This window comes from Perna viridis, chromosome 6 (assembly GCF_037379345.1).
Source record: "Perna viridis isolate PV_CMFRI_1.1 ecotype Kerala chromosome 6, ASM3737934v1, whole genome shotgun sequence".
Classification (NCBI taxonomy): domain Eukaryota; kingdom Metazoa; phylum Mollusca; class Bivalvia; order Mytilida; family Mytilidae; genus Perna; species Perna viridis.
Genome location: NC_142450.1, coordinates 21025213 through 21039277, shown reverse-complemented (window position 1 = coordinate 21039277; position 14065 = coordinate 21025213). Strand labels below are relative to the sequence as shown.

The following is a 14065-nucleotide window of genomic DNA, read 5'->3' as shown; positions in this document are numbered from 1 at the left end:
TGAAAGAGTAGTATCTGTATGCTTAAATGTCAAGTTGTTCTCCATTTTTGCTACTATAGAAAAATATAATTCTACAAATAAGCATATATTTGCAGATCATAACTGTAATTTTAGATTTTAAGTAGTCATTATTTTATTGATACAAATGTATGACTGATGATTTTGTGGCTGCTACAGATAATGTTCTTAAAAAAATTCTTTAGCCAGGCCTTCGAAAAAGTAGCATTTTATAATTATTTAAACAATACATCTCTGTCATGCTGTTAAAATAAATTTTATGATTTGCTGTATTAAGGTGGAAACAGAAATCAATGTATACTTGGATTATTGAACAGATGTAGGACAGCTCAGGGTCAGAGGTTACTGGGTCAGTGGGTCAAGCAACCATTGGTTGACCTCAACAAGATAGGTATGTCCTACGTTTCAAAATTTTTTCCCTCCAGATTTATAAGACAGTTGCAAACATTAAAGCTGATTTATTTGATAGTTATATATGAAAATACCCAAAATGTTTTCTTTAAATTTGTTCAGAGATGTGAAGAATTTACTCACAAAACATTTGATTTTATTTTGTACTCTACTACTAGTGAAATCTTATATGATAAGAAATTTTGAAAGTAGTCCAGAGCCCACATCTCCTAAATTTATTAAAATTTTGAACCAAAATGTGTTGTGGTTTGCACCTCTAAACTTTATGACCATACGTCTTCCTCATAGAAGGAAGCAATTCGTCGAGGAGTTTCGGAGAAGATTTGTTTATGAAGTGTTACCATTTCCCCATGTTGATAAGCTGTTGATGGTGGGATGGGGGGATACAACTTGAAGGAAACCATTTAAATTTCAATAGAGTGCAAAATATATGCTGGCAGCAAAGGAAATATAAACACAGGTTGAAACATTATTTAAACTCATGAATTAAAGCAACGATAAATGACAAACTTTACTTTTGACTGTAGAGGAGAGGCTGAATGTAGTAGAAGCCATGGTTGAGGATACAGAATTAAGACAAACATTACAAGAAGATCAGTTGAGAAAAATTCCTGATTTTCAGAGACTGGCCAAAAAATTTCAAAGAAAGAGAGCTTCACTGCAGGTATTGTATGTAAACTATATCTTGTTAGATTTAAATTTGTTGCTTTAGTAATTTATGCAATAATTCAGTATTAATATCAAAGAAAAAATACCTTGACTGTAATTATATGCCGTGCAAAGAAGTTGCTATGTTATAATGTTATTGACATTTCCATTAGTATTTTTGTCATCACAACTCCTGTCAAACTGCTGAATAGAATTTCAAGAAGATTGGTACGTAGTAATTTCATATGGCAAGAGTTTACCTTTTGATGAAAACCTAGAATCAACCAGAGTCCTTTTCAAAAACATTTACCTCTAAAGTTTTTAACATTTCTTTTTTAATTGTTTATGTCAGGATTGTTATAGAATTTATCAAGCTATTGAGAAGATGCCATACTTACTGGAGACATTAGAAAACCATGATGGTCCTCATAAATCTTTACTAATGGAGCTGTTCACTAATCCTACCAAGGTTTGTATTTGTCTGTCTGTTTGTCTGTCTGTATGTCCTTCCCTTTGTTTAAATTTTGTCAAAATTATCTTTGATTTCAAATGATTGGTAGATTTCAAATTTGGTATGTGGTTTCTTATAGACGAAACATTGGTTGTAAGCAGCTTCTGTTGTAAGTAACTTTGGTTGCTGACTGATAATATCAACTTCTTGACTTTCTGTAGGAGTGAGGTGTAGCTAGCATAACAAGACATTTCCTTTATTATCAAGCATAACTCCACTGAATTTCCATTAACTTTTTAAAGTTCTGTACAATTCAGGGATATGGCTAAAGGAACAGAATGTATAAATTGATACAAAATTTACATTGACAAAAATACCATATTTTGGTGTGTATTATGCACACATTTTTACATAAATTATTTCCAGAACATGGGGTTGTATATAATACATCAATACATAAGGATTGGCCATGAAATTAAAGATTTGGTATGTGAAAAGAAATTGTGTAATGTAAACTAACAAACCGTAAGTGAAATGTTACTGAAAGAAATTTTATCTTATCAAATACATCTTGAAGTATTAAATTTTTAGAGAATTTTCGTCAAATCATGTTCAAATGACTTAATAACATGTTTCAAACAAAAGTTGTACATATTTCCTTCTTGTAAAGCATGGTTATAAATTAATATGAAACAACTAAAAACCAAAAAGTAACTAATTCGCTTTTTGTCAAACCCTCCTTATCAAATGCTTTTTACAGCTGAAAATGATTATTCTGATACTTATTTTGATTGTTTCTTACAATTTTCTTTCTTGAAAGTATGTTTTTAAATGATATAATTGTGAAATTTGAGTTACAACCAAACCGGAAATATCCGATTTTCCCGACTTTCGATTTTTTTTTTATAAGCCATTTCATACATCCTGTGTCAATTTTATCATGCTTTGAAATTAAAATTATCCAATTTATGTAGCTACTGATGTTTACATGATGTTTTAGTCTGCATAGAAGTTTCTTTCCTTTACATTTTCATAGGGAATACTGCACCAAGGTAAATAAATTGACCGATCATGTGCAAAATATTGATTTTTTACAAAATTAAAACAAAATTACAAAATTTTACTGCAACTTAAGTCTAAAAAACTTTTTTTCACACATTCAGACCTTCAAAATTGCATTGCACACAATACATAAATGGGCACTATACACACCAAAATATGGTAATAGACTTTATGATGCAAACTTGGAGATGAAAAGAAACATTGAAACATTACTGACATGTGTAACGAAATTTGGGTTAGGTAACAATAAGAAAAAGAAGGAATACAAAATATACCTGTTCTCTCTTTTTAGCATAGTGCGACAGGGAAAGACTAGTATTTCCAAGTGGGTTTGTTATAAGAGGGAAAATATAACCAGTAAAACAGGCATTGATCAATTTTTATACTACATGTGTCCCTATAGTATTATAGTTACTTCTCCTTCACGTGCCTTTATTCTTTCAGGAATTGTTAATGGACTTTGCAAAGTTTCAAGAAATGATAGAAACCACCATGGATTTAGCACAAGTAGAGAACCATGACTTTGTGATTAAAGCAGACTTTGATGAAGGGCTAGCAGGTAAGAGTTCAATGCTGTGAGTCATAAGTCTATAAGGTATGAAAAATTGCAAAAAGAAATAGCTGCTGATGAGTCTATCAATTATGGAATTCATGTACAGTACTGTGAGTCACAAGTCTATAAGGTAGGAAAAATTGCAAAAAGATACAGCTGCTGATGAGTCCATTTTGAAAGTTCAATTTGACTATTTGCATCATAAGAAACAAGAAGAAAAATGCAATATTTTCCATATCATGTTGGTGCATTGAGTTATAATTCAATTGAAATGCACTGAAAATGAATATTTCAAGGTCAGATAACTCTTTCAAAAATCTCATTTTTCTAACACTATTGAATATTTTCTGAGCAAATCCAGTGATGCAGAGATCAAATATTGGTCTTTGCAAATCAAGAATGCATCCTTGAGTGAAACAATATTGTCAGATCAGTTGGTTTTTGACATGCATGTTTCTGATTTTTTTCCCATTTTCAAAAATGCCTGATTCTTACAAATATTTACACTTAAAAATCATTACAGCTTTAAGAGAGAAGATAGATGGCCTTGAAGATGACATCAAATCTCAAATGAACAAGGTACATGTATTTTGATAAAATTGGACATTTCTGTATTTTTTATGTGTTCAGTAATTTTTTTTAATTCTGTGTATGTGCTCTATGCTGAACTCCATGCATCTGTAACTGCCCAATGGGCTTATGTTTACAGCAGCCTGGGAAAATCTGTAACATACCTGAAATAAATCGCATGTATGTCAGATGATTCACATGGAAATGCATCTAGGTTTTGAAATATGCAGATTGATGTTTAAATTTTCCGTATTTGCTTACCATAATACTATCTAAACTAAAATGAACCTTCAAACCAGCTCTCTCTTATTAATGTGATCTGAAAAAAAATCAACATGATATTCTATATACAAATGTGCATGTAAAGCACAAGGTAAGAGATAATCTTTTTATCCAGTTTCCCATTTTGTTAAAGACATATTGTACTACTAGCTAAATATCAAACAAAATTGATTTCAATTGAACAGTGTTGATATATGATTATCTACCCGGGATTTTTCTTCATTTCTTCTGCAAATTCTTGGGGATGATGGAAATGTGAAGTGCTTTGTAAATAATATAATTTTAGGCTTTACTTTTGAGGGATGAGCTATTTGTACTCCAAAATTTGACATTTGAATAAGTTGATAATGCACAACTATGTCATTATATCACTGATGTCATGACAAATTGGAATATGCAACCCTCCTATAACACATGCAGTGCATCTGCATTAAAAGTTCAAACAATAATTTCCTAAGTACATATGTCACTAACAACAGAACAGCTTTGAAACATTCATGTTATGGAGAATAAAAGATGTTGGTATTGCTGTCCATATTATTTTCTACTGAGCTTTAATATCAAACTAAAAGGATTTGTTAGATTCAGTTATGTAAAGTTATGAATATTTCTTCTATAACGAATTTAAAATTACAGCATGATTAAAACAGTTTCTTACTTTTCCTTGCAGGTTGCTAGAGATTTAGGAATTGAACCAAACAAAGTATTGAAATTGGAAAGCAATGCACAGCTAGGCTATTTCTTTAGAGTAACAAGAAAGGTCAGTAAATCAGCTAATGGTAAGGCTGTACCATAACTTCCAGTGAAAAAGTATTTCCTGTTAGAATGATTCTATTATAGGCTATATTTGCTCAGTACAATTCTGATTGGTGGAACAGTTACTGGTATGCTATTGAAACTTCTGAACCACAAAATTTAACAGAGCAGGTATACTGTTTTACCCTTGTCCTAGTTTCCCTTTGTAACCTTTTTACCCGTTACAGTTTTCTCAGCAAATACTCTTCTCAGCGGCTTGAAATTTAAACACATTATTCCTGTAGGTATGCCATATGGTGGAATTCATTTTTGGAAATATTCCACAACAACTTCCTGTTTACTGAGGACTTAATTTATTTTCTTCATATTGTGATTGAAAGCAGGGGTATCGCTAGTGAGCTATTGCTTTCAGATTTCTTGTTAATTCATTTTTTCAATATGTTGTTTAAGTAGAATATAAACCTTGTGACTATGAAGTTCAGTTCTTTTTTAACTGTAGTAATGTTAGTTGTTGCTATTAAAGTTATGTCTGTACTTTTTCAGGATGAGAAATCATTGAGGAATAATAAAAACTACATGGTTATAGATACAAAGAATAATGGTGTGAGATTCCATAACAATGCACTCCGTAATCTGAACGAAGAGTACCTTCAATGTAAAGAGGACTACAATGAGCAGCAGAAAAGTGTCGTTTCAGAAATTATTACCATAGCATGTGAGTTTTTAATACAGGGATATCTTAAAGTACAATTATCACAATCTGTCTGTTTGTCTGACATAAGGTTGTCCAGTTTTATTACTCGCTGGGTTATCATGAAACTTTATGCAGTGTAAAATTACCATATGGATATATGCTTATTGTAGGTTAAGGAGGTAGGCTTAGGGTAAGGGACACAATTCTTAGAAATCATTTGAATGTGGTCTTCACCATTTTACATCAATCTCATGTAAGCATCAAAGTAACTTGGACTGATTTCATTCTGCATCAAAGGAAAGCTTGAAAGGCTTTGTGGAAATTAAATATAATACAAACATACCACTGATTGCAAAAGTCATGTCACTTACCCTAGGTCTATATTCTTAAGTGAGAAGTTTGGCATACATGCTGCAGCAGGGTTTGGGAGGGGTCATTGGTCCCTCCAAGGACAGATTTAGGTTTGGCACACATGCTGCAGCAGGGTTTGGGAGGGGTCATTGGTCCCTCCAAGGACAGATTTAGGTTTGGCACACATGCTGCAGCAGGGTTTGGGAGGGGTCATTGGTCCCTCCAAGGACAGATTTAGGTTTGGCACACATGCTGCAGCAGGGTTTGGGAGGGGTCATTGGTCCCTCCAAGGACAGATTTAGGTTTGGCACACATGCTGCAGCAGGGTTTGGGAGGGGTCATTGGTCCCTCCAAGGACAGATTTAGGTTTTATTGCTTCCTATTAGTTTGCTTAAAAAAAATTTTCAGTTATGGTTTCAATATATTTTACTGAACTCATTTGTATTGAAATCCCAGAAAGAATTTAGTTAATACCAGTGGCTATCAGAACATTTTAAAATAGAAAAATAAAAACATTTCAGATATGCGACTCCATATTCTTCTCTGAAGGGGTGTTGGAATATGGGTATCTTGTAGTTTATGGACAAACCCTGACTTGTATATGGCATATGTGTTGTTTTTCACCTTTAGCAATATCTACATGTATCTATTCTAGCTGGCTATGTTGAGCCCATGTTACTGATCAATGATATTATAGCACAGTTAGATGTATTGGTCAGCTTTGCTCATGTCTCTGCTGGAGCACCTATACCATATATAAGGCCACGTCTCTTGGCCAAAGGTATGTAAGTCTTTACTGCACTGTGAAAAAAATAATTTGATAGTGTCCATTTTACAGCAGCTTCCAAATCTTGGTAGGCTACTGTGTAATTTAAATAGTTCTCTCAGTAGAAATCTGCCATTCATTATAGCAATGTGTCTTACTTAATTACCACTGAACACCTGTGTGATCTTTTGGACACTGTCTATCTATTTAAATTACTCAGTAGTGTACCTAGATTTGTATTGAAATTGGAATCATTCTATTTCAAGCAGCTGTAAAGAAATAAAAAAAAAATATAATTGTGCAAACTATAGATCATTTTGTAGGGAAGGTTATTAGGTTATTGCATTACCGTAATCAGTTATAATGAATGTGAGAATTGGTTTCTTCTTTTACAGTAGTTTTACATTTCCAGAAAATGTTATTAGCATAACTGTTAATGAAAAATATAATATTGTAGATTAATGTGAATATTACTGTTAATAGGAAATGTAATATTGTAGCTAAATGTGAATATTATTGTTAATAGAAAGTGTAATATTGTAGATCAATGTCAATATTGGTAACATTCTACTAGTAAACTTGTCTAAATCTTATATTATCGTAAGTCCTGCCATACTATTTTCAGTGCATATTGAACATGTATAAACAAATCATATGTTTCATCTGGATAATAATCTTGGCTGTTATTTTGGTTTTGTTTACACCATTCACTGTAATTTCTTACTATGATCACCATGGAATATAATAATATGATAAGCCCTATCCATTAACAGTGTTTCAGGATTTTTCAGAAATTGAGGTTTCCTCTGGAAAAATCCATATAAAATCAACTTTCCCACTGTCAATGACTGCTTTCCTAACAAAACAAATCCTTACAGCATATGAAGTTTTCAACTTGCCACGGGAAAGTGTAACTAAGTACCTAAATTTCACTTGCCCCGGATAATGGGAAAGAGGAATCCTAGAACACTGATTAAACCATTATCTGACTGGAAATTTTGAAGTGTATCTCAACAAAGATTTTGTTTTTCTCACCAATGCATCAATTTTTAGGTAGTGGTAAAATTGAATTGCGGGAAGCTCGACATCCTTGTCTGGAAATGCAAGATGATGTGGCTTACATTCCTAACGATGCTGTATTTGAAAAAGGTATCTTATTACATGGCCAGATTTATTATCTATACAAAGCAATATGAAACAAAACTTAATGTGATAACTTAGTCTAGTTGAATATTTTAATTTGCAGAGATAAATGTAAATACAGTTTATGACAATACAACTTAAAGCACCACCAAAAGCATCCTAATTTAATACTAGGGCAAAAAATTCAACACACCAAAATAAAAAAAAAAACTGATATTCTAATACAAAACTTCAAAAATATCCTGACACCTCATTGTACAGTTTTGGACATGTGTTAAAATTTTTTATGCGAGTTAAAATCATGCAAAAGTCACTAATTATAATGTTGTTTCAAATACAAAAAAATGTAGTTAAAATTTGTATCTCTTAGTTTTAATACCACTTATGTTTGGTAGACAAAGAAATGTTTCACATAATCACAGGGCCTAATATGGGAGGTAAATCAACATACATCAGATCAGTGAGTATATTAATCCCAATTCTAGTGGTTTATATAATTTATAATCTGTCATCAATTCATTAGATCTTCATGTCGCTTTGGATACATATATGATTAAGATTATCAGGCAGAAACTATTTTAAGGATGTTAAGGATGCTTGTAGTAGCATACCGCAAATACAACAACATCCTCAAACCAATCATTTTGAAGTCTAGTTGTCCTATTCACAGGAAGTCATAAATGTTAAGTTCAATGCAAGTAAGGGGTCAAAATATTATTTCTGCAGTCATGTTTAGCACTGAATTTACATTGAAGACTGTGTGAATGCAGTCACAGTACAATGTTTCATTGTGAACTGATGTCAAGATCAAGTGTTTACAGCAGTAAACTAAAATAATAGTTTAAACAGTTATATGTTTGCTTTCTTATGATTGTCAGATAAAAATCACAAGTAGTATATACAACTTATAAAACAGGTAAGTGATTTGGAGACCGTTGGAAAGTAAGCTGTAAAGTGGAGGGTTTACTACACCACTTTAAGTAGTATGGTATTATCTTAATTTTTGTCTCCTGCCACAATGTGGATCGGGGACATAGAAATGCTGGTGTCCGTCCGTCCGTGCGTCCAAAGCTTGTGGACGCAACTCCTCAGAAACAGCTGAACAGAATTTGACCTCATTTTGTAGGATTGTTTGTCACCATATGTAGTTCACCACACTTAACCGCTATTTTGATTTGACAATTTTTATGGGAGTTATGGGAATTTGTTCATTTTTCACATTATTCGCAATAGGAACACCTTGTGGACGCAACTCCTCAGAAACCATTGAACGGAATTTGACTGAATTTTGTAGGATTGTTTGTCACCATAAGTAGTGTACCATACTTAAATGCTATCTTGATTATATAATTTTTATGGGAGTTATGGGACTTTGTTCAATTTTCACATTATTCGCAATAGGAACACCTTGTGGACGCAACTCCTCAGAATCCACTGAACGGAATTTGACCAAATTTTGTACGATTGTTTGTCACCATATGTAGTTGATCATACTTAACTGCTATTTTGATTAGACAATTTTTATGGGAGTTATGGGACTTTGTTCAATTTTCACATTATTCGCAATAGGAACACCTTGTGGACGCAACTCCTCAGAAACCACTGAACAGAATTTGACCAAATTTTGTAGGATTGTTTATCACCATACGTAGTTCATTATACTCAACTGCCGTTTTGATTCATCATTTTTTATGAATAAAAAACAAATTGTATTATAAATTTATTTATGCCTGTGAATATTACATTTTCAGAATTTCGTCTCCATTGCATCACCCAGTCCCTCCTTCAATTCTTAACCTAACTTAATTTGATTCATGAAGATACATTAACCTTCAATCGCCACATGGACTTATGAAAGCACATAAGTTTTGAATCTGCTATTTATACAAGTGTCAAACATTTGTAATTCAACTCTTTCTACATTGGCGGGGGACATATGGCTACGCGTAGCATTCTTGTTGACAATTATTTTTCCTACAGATTGGAGTGGTTATATTGATGGCACAGTTAGGATGTTTTGTACCTTGTTCAGAGGCTGAAATCTCTATAGTTGATAGTATATTGGCTAGAGTTGGTGCTGGAGACAGTCAACTGAAGGGTGTGTCTACATTCATGGCAGAAATGTTGGAAACTGCTTCAATACTAAAGGTAAACAAATTGATAATGTCTTCCCCACTTTGGCAGGGATACATACTGTTTTTTGCCTGTCTGTCTGTCTGTCACACCTTTGTTAACACAACTCCACTGAAACTACTACACCAAATTTCATGAAACTTAGTAGGTAATTAGGACATGATATTTGGTGTGCATATTTTCATGAATTTCTTATTCATTGAATTTTTTAGGAGTTGTACCTCTTTGAATTTTGCAATGGGGGAGGGGGGAGTCTTGGGCAAAAACAAATTTAAACTTTAGGTTATCTCATGTTGCATGAAAGTCAGTTATCTGGTGGTTAAATAAATATATTTAGATGTGATAGATTAGATGTGGATAAAATACCTAATAAAACTCAAGAATTTTGGTAAGGGTTGAATCATGTGGTACCCTTGTCAATGGTACAAACATTAGTAAGTAGCTTTTTATTTTTCTAACTAATAACTATGCATCAGGTGATCTGCTTATGTGACATGGGTCCTATTTTGCATATTAGCCATAGATGTATTATTTACTGCCAATCAGACTGAAATCAGTGATTCCAAGGTAAAACTTATATTTTGTACCACTATGAGGACTTATTTCTTGGAAATTAGAAAAAAAATGGAGAAAAGAAAGGTAATAAATTCATATCAGGAAATTTCCTTTTTTATCTATTGTTTCACGTAAAGTTTCGTTGGTATTAAGTTACTTTGAAGTAGTTGACCGCTGATTCAGAGTTATCATGCCATTCATTGTTTTTCAGTCTGCGACAGAAAGCTCTTTAATCATTATTGATGAGTTAGGGCGAGGTACTTCTACATATGATGGTTTTGGTTTAGCTTGGGCCATATCAGAGTAAGTTACCTTTGCAAACTGTAAGAATCACCATGTCCATCTTTCTGTCTATATATTTGTCATGACATGTACTTTGATGTAACCACTAACTTGATTTGGATAAAACTTTATGTGACGGTAAGAAATCACATGTCGATATGCATGAAGAAAGCCAATAATTAATGAATGTTTTTTTGTGGTAGTTCACTTAAAAGTTTCTATGTTTAAGAGTCCTAATAAAAGTGGGAATTACTTAGTGAAGTCACTTTGCTATAGTTCCTTTTTCTCATATACTGTTTTTCAACATCAGGAAAATGTCATCATGCACTTTGTGTTAAGACATTTTATGTTACAATTGTTGACAATCACAACTTTAAAATCCTGTGGAAGAACTATTGCTTGTATGGTATTGATTTTCCTTGCTTGAATGGCACTGTCAAACCATGAATGTAAGTGGCTAATGATGGTTTAATTTTCATTTAATACTTTAATAAATTTTCCAATGAAATTGGTGAAGTTTTAGTTCTCAGAACTAACCAAATTTGACAAACCACAAAAACTGATACTTATATAAAAATACCTTCAAAGCAAATTGTTATTCACTTATGTCATTGATAAGTGGTTTATCATTTATGAGTTAGTACAAACTTTTGCATTAAGTTGTAAAGTAAAAATATATTATCATATTTAACTATATCTATACATTCAGATTTATTGCTACCAAGATTAAGGCCTTCTGTTTATTTGCAACCCACTTCCACGAGCTGACAGCTTTATCTGATGAAGTACAAACAGTTAACAATCTCCATGTGACAGCCTTGACAACTAATGACACACTGACACTACTTTACAGAGTTAAACCAGGTGTGTGAACAAAATCAACTGTCTGTGTTGTTCTGCAAAAAACAAAGGTTATTATTCCCCCTGCATACAAAGTTTAGTGAGATATACAAATCATCCTGTATGTTTGTCTGTTCATATTAGTGATAATTCCAATACCTCCTAAACTGCCAAATGGATTTTGATGAACTTTGATAGGAATGCTGGGCATCATATGTAGATATGCATAAAGGAAAATAATTATTGTTAGAGGATTCCAAAGGGAGATAATCCAACACAATGGTTTTACATTTAAATCTCATAAGAACATCTCCTTAACCACTCAAGGGATGTTGATGAAATTTTGTAGGAAGATAGTGCATCATATATAGATGTGTTTAAAAAAATATGATAACTTTTATTTAACTTTACAGGTGTGTGTGATCAAAGTTTTGGCATACATGTTGCAGAATTAGCACATTTCCCCAAGAAGGTAATAGACTTTGCCAAGAGGAAAGCTAGTGAATTGGAAGATTTTCAGAGTATAAGTTTGTCTGGAACTGGTCTGGAAGGGGATGATGAACCAGCTGTCAAGAAAAGGAAATTGGTCAAACAGGTATATGAAGCTACATCATAGTTTGATACTTTGAGCATTATGTCACAATATCCTTAATATTTCCTGAATCTTTCAATCTTTACAATATTTCATATTTGATCCAGGTCCTTCATGTTTACTTTCACTATACACCATGAAGTTGTTCACAAATTTTATTATTGTTGTGAAAATGGTTGAAGCCAATCTACTTCCTGTAATCCTGAAATTATACAGAAAAGTAAAAATAGTGTACAGGATTGTATAAGTATGTCTGAGATTTCTTGCATGAGAAAAGCTTGAGTTTAAATGACATAGATTGTAAGCTGATCATGATGTATCAGTATGGCAAGTGACGGTCAGGTGTAAAATATAGGTTACTTAAAAACAGTTGCTGAATAAACTATAATCACAGGTTATTATTTTAAAAGAATTAATACTTGCCTTTAAGTCAGATTTTTGGAACTAATTTTTTAACTGCTGCGAATGGTTTCAACTTATAGACGAGATCTCGACCATGAACTAAAATTTTCAGCTTTAAAATGTCAAAAGCTTGACAATTTTTTTTGACATGAGCGTGACACCAACATTGAATAGCCAGATTGGTGCTGTTTATCCCAATGTATTAAATTGTAAATGTCAGTTTTAGGAAGACTGGCTTCATCTTCTACCTTTTACAGCTAAAATATGATGCAGTAAAAGAATTTTTACTGTTTAGTCTTTATTTTGCCACAATACTGATTTTATTCACATTTCCCACTCATCTATTTTGTGTATTAAATTTTACCTGTGTACACTTATATAGCCAAAAACCCAAAGGTGTAATCGAAACATGACCCAATAACATATCATAATTTTTGACAAAAGTAATAAATATTTTAGTTGGTGATGACAAATCTTTCACGAGTTTCTTTTTCTTTAAGATAAAACCTCTTAACTTACTGAAATATCTTATTATGAGTTGATAGAGTTTCATAAACTTTCTGTTTTATTCCTTGTTGTTCACAATATTTATAATTTTAATTTGGGTTTTTGGTTGTACTAAAATTAGAATGAATGTTTCAAAACAATCCACATGGCTTGTCAAGAATTTAATTTCTTGTTACTATAAAAACAACTCTGGCTTGGAATTATTTATTTCAATATTTATTGAAGTTATCAAAACAAATAGGTATACTCATTGTAATTAAGGAATGTTAGCGTTGCAGTTGTCAGAAATTACAACTTATAAGCGGGTCAAGGCTAGGTTCCAGAAATTTTGGGCTGAAGAGGGCAATCTGACTTATACTCCAGTATATATGGTAATGGTAATATATGATCGTTCATTAACTCTGTCATTTTTTAGGGAAAGTGCATTCATTCTGTTTTAACCTGTGGGTGAGATAAGGACAGCTAAAAATAGGAATTTTCTGGTCCCTTTAGTGAGAAATTATCTGCAAAGGGCCTAAGCATGCTTAACCACTTTGTCAACTGGAATAGTCAAAGCCTTGAGAGGGTGTGCTTTATTAGTGTTTATTATTTTATATGATATCTTGCAAAGTTGATCATTATTGTGTAACAATATCTATTTTTCAGGAAGGAGAAGAAATCATAGAAGATTTTCTGCAAAAAGTGAAAGCTTTACCAATAGATTCAATGTCAGAGGAGAACATGCAAAAAGAAATAAATAAACTGAAAGACAGTGTTAAATCTAAGAACAATGCTTATGTGAATGATGTATTAGCTAGAGGGCAGTGACAAATAAAATTGGAAAAAAAATGATATTTTATTTACATGTAAAAAAAAAATTAGTGTTGTATTTGAATTCTCTTAGGGTGTAATGATTTGCACTGCCAAATTGTCAGAAAAAGAAATCTGGTTTCTTTCTCACAAACTTTCAGAGAATAACTACTATTGTACATTGTTTGGAAAACATGCAGAATTACATACATGTATTTCACAAATATCTGTTAGTCTTTCAAATACATCATTATACTGTA

The 14065-nt window shown here is 32.4% G+C and overlaps 1 protein-coding gene across 2 annotated transcripts in view; it reads left to right on the top strand.

Annotated features, from left to right (window-relative positions):
- Positions 1-14065, top strand: part of LOC148614037 (DNA mismatch repair protein Msh2-like) — a 27947-nt gene extending 13882 nt beyond the window's left edge. The window contains exons 12-26 of one of the 2 annotated variants that reach the window (XM_088587823.1): positions 296-409; positions 957-1093; positions 1430-1546; positions 3035-3149; positions 3667-3722; positions 4666-4755; positions 5295-5466; positions 6452-6577; positions 7616-7711; positions 8101-8165; positions 9686-9853; positions 10605-10696; positions 11385-11539; positions 11929-12110; positions 13662-14065. In XM_088587823.1, the coding sequence (XP_088443949.1) occupies positions 296-409; positions 957-1093; positions 1430-1546; positions 3035-3149; positions 3667-3722; positions 4666-4755; positions 5295-5466; positions 6452-6577; positions 7616-7711; positions 8101-8165; positions 9686-9853; positions 10605-10696; positions 11385-11539; positions 11929-12110; positions 13662-13823 (1847 nt within the window). In that variant the 3' untranslated portion in view covers positions 13824-14065. Of the gene's footprint in view, positions 1-295; positions 410-956; positions 1094-1429; positions 1547-3034; positions 3150-3666; positions 3723-4665; positions 4756-5294; positions 5467-6451; positions 6578-7615; positions 7712-8100; positions 8166-9685; positions 9854-10604; positions 10697-11384; positions 11587-11928; positions 12111-13661 lie in introns of those variants that run through there. The other variant, XM_088587824.1, reaches the window with a different exon arrangement.